Genomic DNA, 19067 nt, shown 5'->3' with positions numbered 1-19067 from the left:
AATGTAAAATATTCCTCCCTGATAGGAGAACATTTTTGGCAACAGTATATCAGAGAACTCATATCCTTGATAGAAAAACCACTCATAGCTCATTAACGACACAAAATCCAAACAGTTCCATCAGAAATTGGGGAGAGAAGGGCCACAGTGACTGTACAATGGGTAGGGGATTGGCCTTGCACTTGGCTACTTGGGGTGTGATTCCTGGTTCCTATATGGTACCCCAAGTACCATCAGGAGTAATTCCTGAGTGTAGAGCCAAGAGTAACTCTGGGTTTATCTTTTTTTATTTTCCAATAATGGGTAGGAATACTTTATTAAGTCTTTTTTTTTATTTTTTCTTTTTTCATTAAGTCTTTATTGCTCTCACATTAGACACTAATTGAGTTATACACAATTCTCTGCATCTGCTCCCAGGAAACTTGTATGGAGCTTCCTAGGGATGCTGGGAGCTTGGATACTATTGAGCAGGGTCGGGTCCCAGGGTGGGAAGCATGGTACCACCTAGGAGCCACAGAGGGCAGTGAGATTTGAGAGGGGCCTGGGAATAATCAGAGGTCAGGAATATAGACTTAAGCCAGAGCCCAGTGGTAACAATTCCTGAGATGAGTCAAGCCCTAGTGTTCCTGGGATTCTGGAAGGTTGGGTGAGGAACAGCACTGTGGAGGGGGTAGGGGCAATCTCCAGGTGCTTATAAAAGTAGAGGAGCTTGGCAGAGGGGTGTATAATCTGTGGCAACTGGGTTTTTCTGCAGGATAGTGGGGATGAGGATCCCATAGGGGAGTCATGCACCACAGTTGGGCTGAAACCATCAGGAATTAGACAGGGATGGTGCATCTGCTGGGGTGACCACAAAACCAGAGAAGGCCAAGAGAGCCGCTGTTCCATCTCCGTTTCTGCAAAATGCGCCTAGAGCCGCATCTAATAGGGTCAGACCATTTCTCAGGTATTTGTGCTGCCCTAGAGCATGTGTGTGTGTGTGTGTGTGTGTGTGTGTGTGTGTGTGTGTGTGTGTGTGTGTGTGTGTGTGTGTGTGTGTGTATGTCCGTTTGGGTTTCTCTACTAGGGAAACCCCTTCACCCACTCACCTCCTCACCTCTTCAGACAGTCTATTCTCACATCCCTAGTTTTTCTCACAAGGCACTTGTTACAGGGCTGATGCAGAGAGGAGAGCCTAAATGACAAGGTCAGAAGTCAGAAGTCAGGACAGAAGTGATCAGGGGCTAGCGGCTACCATAGTATAGGTGCACAGCGAAGCCAATGAGGAGCGTGGCTGGGAAGAAGGCCCTAGTGAGCTGTAGTTGCAGCAGGGCTGTGTAGAGCACAGCATTGACTACCAGTGAGCAGGACACAACGAAGAGGCATGTGATGCTACTACCTTGCTTCATGATGGCTGACATGAGCAGTCTGTTCAGGGCCTGGCTTAGACCCATGAGCACTTCTTGGCCCAAGAAACCCGCCAGGAGGCTTGGGTCTGGGCTGCTGCCTGCACATAGGATGAGATTCAGAAGCTATACTATACTAGAAGTATAGAGGAAGAGGTTCTGAAGGGCCAAGGGCAGCCACTGGTGCTTCATGAGCAGTTCTGTATACACAGACGACAAATCAGAAATGAGGCAATACAAGATGAGAAGCAGCAGTCCCAGGGGAGTGATGTACTGGGGTCATGTAGTGCTGCAGATAGATTACCAGGTTCTTGTTTGAACCATAGAGCAGGGCTGATAGTGCAAAGGGAGCAGCCTGGCACCAGGGTGGAGATTCTTGTGGCTATGCTTGCCAGCCTATCAAGAGGGAGAAGAGCACAGGAGTAGCTTGGTCAGCTCCATCTGCAGCACAGCTGAGGAAGGCTGGAAGGGCAAGCAAGAGGCCTTCCACATGGCATAGGGTCAACAACGGGGCATGAGTATCATACATGGTAGTGGACCGCTGCCCTGCCTGTGATGGCCCAGGCTTTGTCTACCCCGTTGTCTACTCTCATGCCCACACCAGACTCTGGGAGGTCTGTGTAGCCAACAAGGAGGCAGAAAATATAGTGAGTAATGTGTTTGTGGAAAATCAAGTTATGGAGTCAGCTCCTTGGAGGGAGGAGCTATGGCTTATTGCCAGAGAGAACACGAAGGACTAGTCAACTGCAAATGCCAGTCAAGGCTGGAAAAGAACTGGTGGCCCAAAGCCACAGGTTTGGGGTGAGTCCTATGGATTAGGAAGGAAAGGCATCCTGGGTATTGGATGACTAGCCACTTTCCATGTTCTGTAAGGAGGGACAAGGTTGAAGCAGCAGGAAAGTTGGAGTAAGCAAATGAGGTGACAATGAGGGAAGCCTAATATGGTGTCTGTGGTCAAAAGGCCTCCTTTAGAAAGCCCCAACTACTCATTTTGCCTCCTCCATGAGATTCAGAGCTTGTCAGGCCTCTTTCGAAGTGACTGCAGATAGTTCCTTAATGTCTTCTCCACATTGGGCACAGCATATGCCTGAGCTGCGTAGATGTCAGTGCAGGTACCAATGGCAAAACCTAGTATAGCAGAGGCCCTCAGTTTGGCCACCACATAGCCAGCCAGGAAGCCCTTGAGGAATGGGGAGGACAAGAGTGAACCATTCTCACCCACACCACTGCTGACTTTGTCTTTCACGTGCCACTGCAGGTGCTCAACTGATTCTTGAGGAATGCCACGTCCTTAAGCTTGGGCAGGGAATTCTTGTCATTTGCCATCTTCCCTGCCCTGGGTTTATCTTGAAAACCAAAACTAAAACTAAAAAAAAAAAAAAAAATGGGAAAAGCAGATGATCAGACATTGTTTCTAAGAAAACATACAGATGGTCAAAAGGCACATGAAAAATGTGTTTTTATCATTGATTATTAGGGAAATATGAGTTAAAATAATAGATACTCCATGATCAAGAAGGATCCACATGTGACAAAAATTGGAAACAATAAATGTTGGCAGAGTTGTTCACTGTTGATACCACTGTAGTTTGCTTTAGCTTCTCTGAAAAAGTTTGGAAGACTCCTAACCATATTACAAATAGAATTTTCATATGGCCCTTTGATTCCACTCCTGTAAATATACCCCAAGAACACAAAAGCATTAATCAGAAAATAGATCTGTATACCGTGTTTATTGCAGCACTATTTACAATAGTCCAGATCTGGAAACAAAAGAATCCAACAACGGACGAGTCCCTAAAGAAATGGTATATGTACCTAATGAAATACTATTCAGCTCTGAGAAAATATGACAAATTTACATTGTCATAGTTTTGTGACAAAAAGAATTATATAACTTTTAATTATATAACTTTTTGTGTCATATTATACATGACACAGGCAGTGAAACACTGTTTTGGACCACATCTGGTGGAACTCATGGCTAACTCCTGACTCTATGCTCATGTTACTTCTGTCTGGCTTGGGTGCCCATATGTAGTACAGGGATCAAACCAGAGTCAGCTAAATGTAAGGCAAATACCCTACTTTCTGTACTATTATTGAAACACTTCTTTATGGAAAACTATATCATTATTGAAATAGAATAGTTAGGAAATGGCTGTAGGACAGAAGCCGCTGACAGCAAATGGTATGTGGGGTCAGGAAATAGAAAGATAATCCTTCCGTATGGATTAGAAAAACAAATACTATAATTTGTATAGAACCACAAAAGTCTAAAAATGGCCAAAGCAATTATTAGGAAATGGAAGATAGGTGGCATCATGATCAGATTTTTTGCTATATTATAAAGTTGTAGTAATCAAAATATGTTGGTATTGGAATAAAAGCAGACCCTAAAAGGTAAATGGAATATAATCAAGAGCCAAGAAATGTGTGTTTGATCAGCTAACTTACTACAAAACAGTAAGGAGGATAAAATGTAGAAAGTTTCTTAAAAAAAAACCATCTTGCCAGTTCTAACAAATTTATTTTGTACTGTTTTTTTTTTATAATACAAAGGCAAATGGAATTAACAAAACTGAAATCAATAAAAGTTTCTATATAAAAAATGGTACTAGAAAAAATAAATTTTTGGGGGGGGGCACACCTGGCCGCACTTAGGAGTTACTTCTGGCTCTGAGCTCACAAATCAGTCCTGGCTCTGGGGACCATATGGAATGCTGAGGATTGAACCCGCGTCTGTCCTGGGTCAGCTGCATGCAAGGCAAATGCCCTACTGCTGTGTATAGACTTGGATATTAGGCACAAAATTATAAAATGCATAGAAACAAAACTCTCAGTCTTGTAACTCCATTGACAAAATAACAGCAAAAATATAGTTACAACAAACAAAAAAGTTTCTGTACAGTAAAATAGTCATTGAAACAAAGAGACATCTTGCTGAATGGGAGGAAATACTTGCAATACAAACACCCAAGATATCCAAAACACAGCAATAAAATTCAAATAACCAAAAAATGGTGAAAGAACTTGACACTTTTTCAAAGAAGATATATCAATGACCACTTGGCACATGAAGGTATTTATTATTACTTATCAAAAATTCGAATCAAAATGAGCAGTTACCACCTCTAACCTGTGAGAATGAAAGCATCAAAATGGTGAGCAATAGTGTTGCTGGGAGTGCACAAAAATAGAAGCAGCCATATACCCTATGTGTATATATATGTAAATTGTCCCACTCATTTTGTTAAAGAGTATGAGGGTTTCTCAAAATAGTAGTGTTGGTGGAGGAATATTAGTACTTTGGTGGTAGTTGTGCTGTTGTTGCATACACCTGAAAAAGGAGGATAATCATATCCCTAGGGTAGATAGTTATTATTCTATTCCACTTTTTTTTTTCTAAATCCTTTTAGGGAAACAAGTATGGAACTCCCTTCTCTTCTATTTGCCTGAGTGGTCACACACTTGGTGGTGATCATTGGTGTTCACTGTAGCAGAATCAGTGATTGTACTCCACTGTGAGCAGTGGTGCTGGGACTGAATCTGTGTTCTTACACAATCAAAGCAGGTGCTGTCTTACTGAACCATATCCCATAACCCCTTAGTAGGGTGTGTAAAATCTTTCCTGGGTAATTCTTAGAAATACTATATTTCACCCAATGACTTGAAGTTTTCCTAAGAGAAGATAATTCTCTTTATTGAGTCTGATTTCTCATATGAAAGTATTTTGTTTTGAGAAAGAAAAAGAATTGAAAAGTGGGCTATGAGACTATGCAATAAATATTCCTGCTTTCTGGTTTTTAGATTTTTGATTGTAAGCTCATTGAAATTAATAATATGAGGTTGAGGTTTTTTTTTTTTTTTTTGGTTTTTGGGCCACACCCATTGATGCTCAGGGGTTACTCCTGGCTATGTGCTCAGAATTTGCTTCTAGCTTGGGGGGACCATATGGACTACTGGTGATCAAGCCACGGTCTGTCCTAGGCTAGCGCTTGCAAGGCAGACAGATGCCTTGCCTCTAGTGTCACCCCTCTGGCCCCTGAGTTTTTTTTTTTTTGTTTGTTTGTTTTTGGGCCACACTCAGCAATGCTCAAGGGTTACTTCTGGCTTTCCGCTTAGGAATTACTACTGGTTGGACTCAGGAGACCATATGGGATGCCAGGAATTGAATCCTGGTTGGCTGCGTGCAAGGCAATCATCCTACGTGCTATACTATTACTGTTGCCTCGAGTTTGCATATTTTTGACTTAAGTTTCATTCTCACTTAAAAACTAATTTAATATCTAGTTATATTATTTTAAGTTGTGATCTTTGTAAAGAGATACAATTTCTGAGCTTTGTTGCTCAACTATACTTAAATATCTTATTTTGAAAAAAAAACAATAGAATATTGATTTATTTTTCAGGCTTATTGCTAATACTAACTAAAAGGGGATAGCTGCTGCTTAACTGACTGTCTATGAACAGTGGAATCACAAAGAAGAAATGCTTTTAGATCAGATTTATACCTGGAACATTTAATGCTGTCAACTTTCACAGAATGATTTAAAGCTCTCTTTCTTTCGACAATTTTCTTTTTTACCTAGCTATTCAGTTAGATTTGGTTACAGTGTCTAGTCTGGTTTTGATGATTTGTAATGTAAAAGCAGTCAATTATAAATCTATTTGAATTACACTGATGATACACAGCCCATTAATTAAATTCACACCTTTTAGAAATTATAGTACTTTGTTGTAATAGAATGAGAAGGATGCAGTTATTCATTCTATGAGGGAATATGGCAATTGAAATTGTTTAGTAACTTATAATACTAATTTTTTGGCTTTGATGAATGAACTATCATGAAGATACAAGATAAAAAATAATGATCTTTGCTATGATAGCTTACGGTAATGATTTCTCAAACTGTTAAATACAGGGCTATGTGACTTTCTGTGAAAACTTCCTCGTCACCATCCATGTTTCATGAATGTCATTTTTATTTTGGGGGTAAATTTTGGTCCACACTTAGTATGCTCATGGGCTCTTCCTAGTTCAGTGACCAGAAGTAACCCCTCACTTTACTTTGGGGACCTGTATATGGTTCTGGGCATTTTAACTGAGGTTAGTGGATGCAAGGCAAGCACCTTAATCTGTGCTCTTTCTTAGGTATGACATTTGCTCATTTTGATATAAACCATCTATTTAGGGGGGTGTTTGAGTTACACCCAGTTATACTCAGGACTTAATCTTCTGTGCTCAGGGATTATTCCTGATGGGGGACAGTGTACCATTTGTGCTACTGAGGATTGAATCCAATCAGCCATGTGCAAGGCAAACACTCTACCTGCTGTATTATCAATCTGGTACATAAACCATTCTTATGTATGAGGTGGTATGGTTTTGATTTGTGTTTTTCTGATAATTATTAGTGATAACAGGTATCTTTTTATATTCCCACTGACCTCCTGTATACCCTCTCTTTAGAACTGACCCTTTATTGTCCATAACTTACCTTAGAAGTCTGCTCAGTCCATTATTAGTTACCAGAATGACCTGAACAAGAATATTGATCTGAATGCAGATTGGGTGGGGATATCTAAGTCCTTTTCATTGTCAAAGGAAGGGTTGTTTCCTCTCTCCCCAAAGGAAAAAGCCTTTATGAGAGTTCACAACTGCTCAGATTTTTATTCTGTAGTAGTTTCTGATATTATATATGTCTTTAATGAATTTTAATCTATTTAAGCTGTGTTAAAGAAGTAGTCCAGTTTCATTCTTTACATATAGTTGTCCAGTTTCCCCATGTCCAAGCCTGACCAGGCTGCACACAGTGGCATGGGACCAGATCTACAGGAAAGAGAAATTCTACTCACCTATACAGGTAGAAGCCATGGGGCATGGGGCATGGCCTACCAAAATAATCTCTCATCCACATAAACTTTCTTCAGATCTCCCTAGCTATGGGAAAGACTATCAGTGACATTAGACAGAAAGAAGCACCTTGAAACTATAAAAAGAACCATGGAAAAGCAGCACAAAACCTCATCCACCTGATGGGGTCAAGACTGTAATCCTGCAGACCCATCAGTACTAATTCACCACTTAACCTCTCTGAAATAGAGGTAGAGTGGAAATGTTTAGGGTGTTCAACGAGCTCAAAGAAATAATAGAATGGACTGCTAGTAAAACATAGAAGGATATGAGAGCAGAAATAAAAACAACAACAACAACAATAACAACAACCAGATAAATAAGGAATGTCACAAGTTTCTCCACATCATTTGTTGAAGAAACTTTCTTTCTTCTTTGTAAGTTTGAGATTTCATATTATAGATTAAATACTAATAGATTTGTGGGTATATTTTAGGCTTTCAAGTTTTATTTTATTGATCCTTGTGTCTATTTTTACATTGTGTCTATTTTCTATAATCACATTTTTATTATAATACCAATCATATTTTGTTATTTTAACATTGAAGTTTGGTGTTTTTGGAAGTTGTCAAAGACCTGGGTCTACCCTCTGGTTCTCAGCTGATCAGGGCCAGAGAGTTGAATGCTGGCCTCTGAGGATGTAGTGCTTCCCTGAACAGTAGATTTGAGATCATCTAGGTTACCTTGGTAGTGCTTGAGGGCCAGTAGGCCGTCAACCCTTCAACCCCAATCAGCATTTCTTTTATTTTTTCTTCTTGTCTAATTGTTCTCAAGTGAGAGTGTATGATCATGCCTTGTTCTGGATTTATAAAGCAACCTTTTCACTAAGAAGTAAGGTTTTAGCTGAAGATATAATAGTATTTGGTCTTTATTTTGTTGAGATAAAATTTGTTCTGTCTCATATTATTAGAGGTTTTATCATAAATGAGTGCAGAATCTTCTCAAATGCTTTCTCAGTATCTATTGATAATATTTTTTGACTTCTATTAAATGTTAAGTCAAAATAGTACTTTGTTATTTTTTTATTGAGTTTGTGCAAAGGAATTTCTGAAAAATTAAAAAAAATGCCTTAAAGTTGGGGAAAGTAATACCTCCCATATTCCTTTTTCCAAGTATTGCTTTAGCTATTCTTGTTTTTTTTTATTGTTCCAAATAAATTTCAGAAGTGTTTGTTTCACTTCTTTGAAAAATGTCATGGGTATCTTTAGAGAGATCGCATTAAATCTGTACAAAGCTTTGGGGAGAATTGTCATTTTAATTATATTAATTCTGCCAATCCAAGAGCAGGGTATGGATTTCCATTTCTGTATATCTTCTCTTATTTCTTGTAGCAGAGTTTTATTATTTTCTTTGTATAGGTCCTTCACATCTTTAGTCAAGTTGACTCCAAGGTATATGAGTTTGTGTGACACTAATGTGAATGGAGTTGTTTTCTTAATGTCCATTTCTTCCCTATCATTATTGGTGTATAAAAAGGCCATTGATTTCTGTGTGTGTAGAAAGCCTGTCTAGAGTTCAGGCTAGTGAGGGGTGGGGAGGAAGGGCACTTGGGATATTGTGATGGGAATGTTGCACTGGTGAAGTTTGTTTTGTTTTGTTTTGTTTCGTTTTTACATATATAAAAAAAATCAAAAAAAAAAAAAAAGAAAGAAAGAAAGAAAAGAAAAGATAAGGCCTCCCAATATCACAGGCTGTGTTCTTTACACTGATTGTCTAGAAAGAGGAGGTACAGTAAATGCTCCTCATATAAACCTCAAACCAGGCCCTTTGCCAGGTCTGTCTTGTGAATGGAGGGACAAAAAAAAAAAAAAGATAAAAAGATGCCTTAAAAATTATAAGGCAGGGGCCCGGAGAGATAGCACAGCGGCGTTTGCCTTGCAAGCAGCCGATCCAGGACCAAAGGTGGTTGGTTCGAATCCTGGTGTCCCATATGGTCCCCTGTGCCTGCCAGGAGCTATTTCTGAGCAGACATCCAGGAGTAACCCCTGAGCGCCGGGTGTGATCCAAAAACCAAAAAAAAAAAAAAAAAAATTATAAGGCAAAAAAAAAAATCATAAGGCAAAACAATTACTTTGTATTTGTAATTATGAGTTGTTAGAAGTCTTTCAGGAATGGAGGGACAAAAAAAAAGATAAAAAGATGCCTTAAAAATTATAAGGCGAGGGGGCAGGATTTTCAGCCTGCACGGGCTGGCTCCTGGCAGACCTCCGTATGTGCCAGGGGCCACTTGGCCCGGCCTAGGGTAGGGGGGCCCGGACCTGGGTCACCCGACCCCCCTCTCCCCATTTCCTCCGGATCTCCAGTATACCAAGTGATACAAATCTGAGATCGAACTTGATCATCATAATAAGAGTCGGATCAGAGAAATAGTAGAGGTAGTAAAGCATGCATTGTGCATGATGCCAACCCCAATTTAACCCCTAGTACTGCATGTTTCCCTAAGCATCACCAGAATGATCCCTGAGCACAGAGCAGGAGAAAGGCCTGAGCAAAGCTGAAGGTGGCTCAAAATAAGAGGAAGAAGATAAGAAGAAGAAGAAGAAGAAGAAGAAGAGGAGGAGGAGGAGGAGGAGAAGAAGAAAAGAAGAAGCAAAGAAAAAAAAAAAGAAAAAAAATTATAAGGCAAAACAATTACTTTGTATATGCAATTATGAGTTGTTAGAAGTCTTTCAGGATTAATTTTATTATGGCTTCTGTCTATACCAATATTAAAATTTGATATTATTAATTAGACTAGAGACATTTAGTTTTGTTCACTTATTTATAGTTCAAGATAATGAAGAGTGTGCCTCCAATTTTTCTTTCTACCGCATATATAGAAAATGTTTAGGAATTCAGTGTTTATTTTTTTCTGTTAAATTGTGCAAAAAACACATTTAATATGATGGTAAAATATGCTCACATTGCTGAGCTTTTAGTTACAATTTATGATGCAGTAAACCCTGAGCAATATTTAAAGTACATATTTTCTCTGAATTGGAATTTGACATGCTGTTAAAGTAGATTAAAAATTGTTCTTCAAAAAAAATTGTTCTTCAGTGTTAAATTTTGCTTTTAAAGATTGGGATGTAGCTCAGTTGTAGAACCTTACATGTGTGAGACCCTGGGTTCAATCCACAGCAATACCAAAAAAGGAAGAAAAAAAGAAATTTTTGTTTTCAATTTTTAAAAAGATGTTGGACTTGTCCCTGTGTCTCACTCTGATTATAACAACACAAAATCGACTGTGTGATTTGAGCTACAAACATTTATTCATACTAGTAGTAGATGTGACTGAGATGCCAACAGACTGGAAAGCAGGCCAGGACCTGCTGCCTGTACTCAAAGTGACAATGGCTTCTTAAAGATTCTAAATTTTCTCCCAAAAGGCTGGAAGGCTGAGAGAGCTGTTGGTTGTTTTGCCTTTTTATTTTGGTAGTATCTGGAGGTCCTGAGGGCTTACTGCTGGTTTTAGATTTAGAAATCACCTCTGGTGTGGCTCAAGGAACACGTAAGGATAAGGATGCTGGGAATTGAAATTTGGTAAGTTATATTTAGGGCAAGTGCTCTACCCTCTGTACTGTTGCTCTGGCTCTTTCATTTTTAAAGTAAACTTATTAATCTAATAGTCCTCATCTTCAAAACCATCATATTATGGGTAAGATTTCACCATATAAATTTGAATTCACTTCATAATACTTAACTTCTATGCTCAGTTTGTACTCCAATCTATGTTTCCAACAGAGTGAATGAAACTATTTAGATAATTAGTTTCAATGGGTAAGTAAATAGATGATATTCATATTCTTTAATTTTGATATGGTATTTTTCTACCTTCTAATAAAATCAAGATGAGGAAAGAGCGAGAGAGACAGAAATAGAAAGAGAGAAAGAAAGAAAAAGGGAGAGAGAATGAGAACACACCTGGATTTTATGAGATCATTGAAAACTGTCAAAATTTGAATGAGACTGGGTATAGTGGTTATTAGTATTCGTAGTTAATTTCCTGGTTGTGATTGTTGTGCTGTGGTGGTGTAAGATAGTAGCAATATGGAAAACCAGGTGATATGCATATGACAGAAAGCTCTATTAACTGCACCTTTTTGTAAGCCTAAAATTAATTCAGAAGAAGAATTTTTATTTTAATTTTTTCTTTATGATTATAAACATGTTTGTAGTCAGGTTTCAGTCATTAAAAAGAACATCCTCCTTCACCAGTGCAACCTCCCCACCACCAGTGTCCCCATCTCCCCCTCTCCCACCCCCAGCCTGTCTTTGAGACAGGCATTAAAAGAAGAATTTTTAAAAATCTGCATTGACATGAGGCCAGAGCCAGTGGCACAAGGGGTAAGGCGTCTCCTAGGCTACTAGGATGGACCTCGGTTCGATCCCCTGTCGTCGCATGTGGTCCCCAAAGCCAGGAGCGATTTCTGAGTGCATAGCCAGAAATAACCCATGAGTGTCACTGGGTGTGACCCAAAAAGCAAAAAAAAAAAAAAATCAGTGTTTGACAGTGGAGAAGTAAGAAATAGGAAAGGTAGGAAAGGGTTGGGTTATTAACTTTTAGTAACCATTTTGTAGTGGCATGTTTTTAATATGCATATGTATATAATTGAGGAAAATAAAAAGTAGAAAATAAGCACACCACAATGAATACTTTGAAAATTTAAACTGGATACTTTAGAGAAAATTGACAAAGTTATATGTGTTAATTATTAAAGTAGATTTGGGGAGACTAAACAGGGTAATTCATTCAGTCAGAAACTAAAGAATTTTTTAAAATGAGAGACATTAATTACTTACCTTTTTAATGTCTATCTATATACATTTACATTTTATTTTAGTTTAAAACAGATTTATGTATTTCTTTTTTTTTTTTTTTCTTTTCAGTTTTTGGTTTTGGGGCCACAACCAATGATGCTCAGGGATTATACTTGGCTCTATGTTCAGAAATTTCTCCTGGTTTGGGGGACTATATGGTATCCCAGGGTTTGAACCCAGCTCAATCCTGGGTTAGCTGTGTGCAAGGCAAATGCCCTACTGCTGTGTTATCGCTCCGGCTTTACTCTTTTTGTTTTGTTTTGGTCATACCTGGCAGCGTTCAGGGGTTACTCCTGGCTCTATGCTCAGAAATCTCTCCTGGCAGGCTCGGGGGACCATAAGGGATGCCTGGATTCAAACCACCATCCTTCTGCATGCAAGGTAAACACCTTAGCTCCCTGCTATCTCTCTGACCCCTATACATTACTCTTAATGAGAGTCTATGACCTTTTCTTTAAGTAAAGATTCAGTGTATAGAGTTCAACAGTGTTTCTTGTGTAAGCCATACTTATATGCTTCATCTATAATTAACAAGTTTTGGCTTTAATTAAAGGAGGCAGAACCTAAAGAGCATGTGAAGAAATTTGAATACATGATTCTGCTGGATTTTTATGAATTTGTTTTGCTTTGTTTTGTTTGTGTCTTTGCACCCCACCTGGCAATGCTCTGGGAGCTATTGGGATGCCCAGGATGGAACCTGGGTCAGTTACGTACAAGGCAAGCACCATTGTGCTAATTCTCCAGCCTTTGATTTTTTATGATTTTGTCCTACTTCTTGCTCAGTGCTAGTCAAAATTGGATCAGGTCTGAATGCTTTTTCTGACTTGGCTGTGGTGGAAAAGCAGGATATGGTAGTAGGAATGAGAGGGGAGGTGGCTGCTTGGATTGTTACACTTTTTATAGGAGTATTTTGGTGATTGTGTGATTTTCTTTTCTTTTTTTGTGCTTGACCATAGTAGATTTATAATGCAGTTTCTTATTTTATATCATAAGTTTAAAGTGCATTTTTTGCAGGGAGTATTTGTTGTTGTTGTTTCGGGTCCCATCTGGTGGTGTGCAGGACTTACTCCTGCCTCTATGCTCAGATATCATTCTTGCTCGGGACCCCTTGAATTTAAAGTAGTTAATACACTTTATTTATTTATTTATTTTTTGTGTGGGTGCTTTGGGCCCTACCTGACAAGTGCTCAGGGGTTACTCCTGGCTCTGTACTCAGAAATCACTTTTGGCAGGCTCTAGGGACCACATGGGATGCTATGGATTGAACCTGGTTCAACCATGTGCAAAGCAAACACATTACCCACTGTGTTATCATTTGAACCCTGTTAATGCACCTTAGTTTTTTATAAGTTAAATTTTTTTTTGGTTTTCAGGTCACACCTGGTGGTGCTCAAGGGTTACTTGTGGCTCTGCCCTCAGAAATCGCCCCTGGCAGGGGATCACATGGATGCCGGTATTCAAACCACTGTCTGTCCTGGATTGGCTGTGTGCAAGGCAAATGCCCTATTGCTGTGCTATCTCTCTGGCCTCTAGTTAAATTTTTTTTGATAAATAATATTATGTTATAACTATTTAATACAACTCATGTTTGATGAGAGTAGCATTTATGGTCTCCAAATATGACCAGTATATCCTCAAATCCTGAATTCTGTACATTAAAAGTAAAAAGCTGAAATTGGGGCCAGAGAGCAGAATGTATGCTTTGTATGCAGGAATCCCAAATTTGAGTCTCAGCACCTCATCTTTCCCCAAGCACTGTTGGAAGGGAAGCTTGAACACTGAACTAAGAGTTAACTCTAAACACTGATTGGGTATGGCTGTAAGACAAAAACAAAACACACACACACACACATACACACTCTAAGACAAAAACAAAACACACACACACCCAACCCCCCCAAAAAAGTCACACACACACACACACACACACACACACACACTCTAAGACAAAAACAAAACACACACAACACACCCAACCCCCCAAAAAAAGTTGAAAGGAAGAAAGTGAAAACAAAGACTATCTACTAAACATTTATTTCCTATTCCCTCAAACCAGTTATCTACTTTTGTCTTTATGAACTTGACAGTTATAAGTATATCATATACAGGGGAGCATACTATATATATATTTTGTTTTGTTTTGTTTTGTTTTGTTTTTTTTTTGGGGGGCCACACCCGGCATAGCTCAGTGGTTACTCCTGGCTGTCTGCTCAGAAATAGCTCCTGGCAGGCACGAGGGACCATATGGGACACCGGGATTCGAACCAACCACCTTTGGTCCTGGATTGGCTGCTTGCAAGGCAAACACCGCTGTGCTATCTCTCCGGGCCCATATATATTTTTTTGTTTGTTTGTTTTTTGGGTCACACCTGGCAGCGCTCAGGGGTTACTCCTGGTTCTGTGCTCAGAAATCGCTCCTGGCAGGCTCGGGGGACCATATGGGATGCTTGGATTCGAATCACTGACCCTCTGCATGCAAGGCAAACACCTTACCTCCATGCTATCTCTCCGGCCCCACAATATATATATTTTAATGGTTAATTCATTTTAGTTAAGCATAATGCTGCTATGGACATAGTTGTACAAATAAATACATTGAAATCCTATATTATGCCTTTGAAAATTTACTGTATGCTTAGGAAGTGTGATTTCTAGATTATGTAATAATTCTATTTTATATATATATATATATATATTTTTTTTTTTTGGTTTTTGGGCTATACCCGGTGATGCTCAGGGGTTACTCCTGGCTATGCGCTCAGAGTTGCTTCTGGCTTGGGGGACCATATGGGACGCCGGGGGATCAAACCGTGGTCAGTCCTAGGCTAGCGCTGGCAAGGCAGATACCTTATCTCTAGTGCCACCGCGCTGGCCCCTATTTTTAATATTTTTAAGAACTACTATATTTTTAATGGCCATACCACACTGTATGTACATAGAGTGCTAATTTTCCCACTTTGTCACCAGCTTGTTATTTGCTTTAAAAATATTTAAAAAAATATCCTAGTATTTTAGAAGGCTCACTGTAATTTTTTCTTACCTTTGCATTTGGGGGGTAAAAATAAAAAACTAAACAGTCCCTATAACATGGCTCTAATCTGAACTCAGACCCCAAGAGAAACTTATCTACTAAAATTTCCTACTAAGTAGATCCAAAAAAGGCATGGGGAAAGCTACCTCTACACAAGGAAATGCATACTAAGAATTATACCTATTAAGGAAATAAATCTAAAGAAATATACAAAGGAAATATTTATATCTCCTTTTAGTCTTTTGAAATAGTCTAGGTTGGGGAATAAAATTCAGAGCACAGTTCAACCTGCGATGTGGTCTTGTGTAGTCTGAAAACGGTTTGCAGAAGTCAGGGATCAGGTCATGTCCTTGAGCTCAGAGTCTCTCTGGAGCTAAATCTGGTAGTGAGCAACAGTCCACAGTGAAGGGAGATGGGAGAAAAGGGGCCACAGAGAGTGAATCAGCAGCAGTGGTGGCAGCAGCTTCTTCCCTGGCCAAGATAATTTGGGCTGGGAGGCTGTCCTTTGGCTTTAGGAGCAGGCTGGCAGTTGGTTGAGTGGGGAGAATGTTCCGGTTCCTGAGGAGTTAAGAACTAAGTGTTAAGAGGGTTAAATAGGGAGAAAAAATAGATCAGGGGTGAAAGGATGAGAGGATACAAAAGGAATTGTAAAGTGGTAAACTTGAGAGGGGAAAAGGAAAGGTTATATATAACAGGGACTATATACAACATAGACAGGCATTATGTACAATACAGATTAGGCAGACATAGAGGTGTCCCCCACATATACACTCATGCAGCACACACATAGACAGGGTTGCAGTTGAAGAAATGACCCAGGTGAAATTGGTCTGAGGGCTTAAAAAATATGAGGCGAGCAAATCAGAGGGAAAGGTTTTCTAGTTCCTAGGCTAATCATCATTAGTGAGGGCAAACTTTGCTGAAGAAAGGTTTCTGGGGTAGAATTGTGCATGGAACATTAAAACAATCATAATATTTAAGTCTAGAATATTAATATGATAATGAACACTAAGATCGAATCAACCACATGAAGTATCATCTACCAGGTCTTGAGCATCCAGGTTCCTTTGCTGAAAGCAATCTGAAAATATGTGCATTGTGATATAATAGTAAACTAGCTTGAATTGAAAAAAATTTGCAAAGATATACTCAATGAATGAGCATTGTAGCAAGAGTCTATGACATGTAGTTGCATATTTCAATGGTATTTGTGGACATCAACATTAGATTATATTAGCAGGCATAATAAAATGCAAAATTAATAAATTAGAGTATTTTGTCAAGACATTACTATAATGAACACTGTATTTGGAATCCAATATGATATAGCACTAATGCAAAACTAGGGGGACCAACCTATATCTCCAAGAACCATTGTGAACAAACCACTTTTTGTGAACTAAAGGTTAAAGAGTTATTATAGACATATTAATATTAAGAAATAAAACATTCTGGGCCCGGAGAGATAGCACAGCGGCGTTTGCCTTGCAAGCAGCCGATCCAGGACCAAAGGTGGTTGGTTCGAATCCCGGTGTCCCATATGGTCCCCCGTGCCTGCCAGGAGCTATTTCTGAGCAGACAGCCAGGAGGAACCCCTGAGCAATGACGGGTGTGGCCCAAAAACCAAAAAAAAAAAAAAAAAAAAAAAAAAGAAATAAAACATTCTATAGTGAATATTCTGAAGAGCAGTGATTGAATACCTGCTCAGTCTGAACAGCTGTACCTGTTGCTGCAGATCTCTTTGAAGTATAAGAGATTCTATAGGCTTTTGTGTTCCTCCTCTTCCACTCAGTTTGTTTCCTTCTCACTATACTATTGAACCTATGGTGTAGGTACTCAAAAGGGGGATTGCATGGTCACATGGCAGCTCAATTTCGAGTTTTCTGAGAATGCTCCATACTGTTTTCCATAGGGGTTGGACCAGGCAGCATTCCCACAAACTGTATGAGAATTCCTTTCTCACCACTTCCCTGCCAACAGAGTTGTTCCCATTATTTTTGATATGTGCCATCCTCATAGGTGTGAGATACCTCATTGTTGTCTTGACTTGCATTTTCCTAATGATAAGTGATGATGAACATTTTTTCATGTGTCTTTTGGCCATCTGTTGGTCTTTCTCAGAGAAGTGTCTGTTCATTTCCTCTCCCCATTTTTTGATGGGGCTTTTAAGTTTTGTGGAGTTAACTTTTGAGAGTACTTTGTATATCCTAGATATCAAACCGTTATCTGATGTGTCGAGTGCAAAAATTTTCTCCTAATAAATTATCTGCCTTCTAATTTAAGCCTGTATTTCTTTTGCCATACAGAAACTTTTTAGTTTTATGTAGTCCTATTTATTTAGATTTGTTGCCATAGCCCTAGCCATTGGCATCCTGTCATCGAAGACTTCTTTGAGGTCTAAATCTTGGACTGTTCTGCCTATGTTTTTCTCAATGAACTTTATGGATTTGGATTTATTCTCAAGGTTTTTAATCCACTTGAATTGATTTTTTTTGTGTGTAAGGTGTTAGAAATGGATCAATCTTTAATTTTTCACATGTGGTGTGGTGATCCAATTGTTTCAACACCATTTGTTGAAGACACTGTTTTTGTTCTATTTCAAATTCTTGGCTTTTTTCAAAGATTAGTTGACCATGTAATTGGGGGTTAATCATTGGATATTATATTCTGATCCATTGGTCTGAAAATCTAGATTTTGACATGTTTCTAAGAGTTACGTTGTCTTTTTTTTTTTTTTTTTTGGTTTTTGGGCCACACCCGTTTGACGCTCAGGGGTTACTCCTGGCTATGTGCTCAGAAATCGCCCCTGGCTTGGGGGGACCATATGGGACGCCGGGGGATCGAACCGCGGTCCTTCCTTGGCTAGCGCTTGCAAGGCAGACACCTTACCTCCAGCGCCACCTACCCGGCCCCGAGTTACGTTGTCTTATATGTTTAGGTATTTCATATATTTGGAGTTAATTTTTGCATATTTGTATATGATATTAGGTAAGGGTCTAATTTAATTCTCTTGCCTGTTGGATATTCAGTTTTTCCAGTATTGTTTGTTAATAGAAATAACCTTACCTAATTGAATAATCTTGGCCTCTCTGTCAGATAAATGCAGATATATTTCTGAGCTTGCTATTCTAGTTAATTATATGTTACCTTTATGCCAGTATTATACTGCTTTGATTAATGTAGCTTTGTTTTAAGATAGTCATCTATTATTATATCTATATGGGCTATACCTAGTAATACTTAAGGGTCCTCAAGGCCACTGTTGGTGCTAGGGCCTACCAGGGTTACAATGGTTAGAACTGGAAGTTTGCCATGGATCAAATTTAAGACCTCATTCATAGTCAGCATGTTCTCCATCTCTTTGAGCAATCTCCCTGGTGCTTTTGTAAAATTTGAACTTAGGAAGTGTGAGTCCTCTAGTTTTAATTTTTGTCGTTGTGTTTGTTGCATGAGTATTTTTGGTTTGTTTTGGGGGAACACTTAGCATTGCTCAGGGTTTTCTTGACTCTGTGATTGGGGGTTTCTCCTGACTGTGCACATGGAGCTACAAGCCCCCAGACCCAACTATTCTAGGTGGTGTATTTATTGGGAGTAAAATTTGATTTTTGATATAATGTTTAAACTGATGCAAATTGAAATGAATTAGTTGGGAGTTACAGAGCAGCAATATAAATAGTCTATTTGTATTTTGACACTGATGAGAAAATAAGTCAGTATGTTTATATATAAACACAGTGTCCTAAAATATTTTTTTTCTCATTCCAGGAAACCTAATGAGGCCTCTTTTAAATTATGGTATTGCTTGGTGAGCACATCTTTTATATTTTATGTTATATTGCAGAGTAATATTGACTACGTTTTATAAATCAGTTGTTATTTTGGTTTACTACTACAGTATGTCTATGGGCTTCTTGGTTGAAGAGAGTACACCAGT

General features: G+C 38.9%; 1 protein-coding gene, 1 non-coding gene and 1 pseudogene across 2 annotated transcripts in view; 2 read left to right on the top strand and 1 right to left on the bottom strand.

Moving 5' to 3' along the window:
- Window positions 1-19067, top strand: part of NUBPL (NUBP iron-sulfur cluster assembly factor, mitochondrial) — a 227027-nt gene that overhangs the window by 65630 nt on the left and 142330 nt on the right. Inside the window, exons 5-6 of the mRNA XM_049766761.1 lie at window positions 18899-18938; window positions 19029-19067. The exon at window positions 19029-19067 is cut by the window's right edge and continues 52 nt beyond it. Coding sequence (XP_049622718.1) covers window positions 18899-18938; window positions 19029-19067 — 79 coding nt within the window. The remainder of the gene's footprint in view (window positions 1-18898; window positions 18939-19028) is intronic.
- Window positions 2395-2711, bottom strand: LOC126000997 (SLC35A4 upstream open reading frame protein-like; annotated as a pseudogene).
- Window positions 8975-9103, top strand: LOC126002695 (small nucleolar RNA SNORA51). The gene has a single exon (XR_007493367.1). It is a non-coding gene; the product is annotated as a small nucleolar RNA SNORA51 (small nucleolar RNA).

The sequence above is a fragment of the Suncus etruscus genome, chromosome 2, assembly GCF_024139225.1.
Source record: "Suncus etruscus isolate mSunEtr1 chromosome 2, mSunEtr1.pri.cur, whole genome shotgun sequence".
Classification (NCBI taxonomy): Eukaryota; Metazoa; Chordata; class Mammalia; order Eulipotyphla; family Soricidae; genus Suncus; species Suncus etruscus.
Note: the sequence above shows the minus strand (reverse complement) of the source record. Positions and strands in the feature narration are given on the sequence as shown.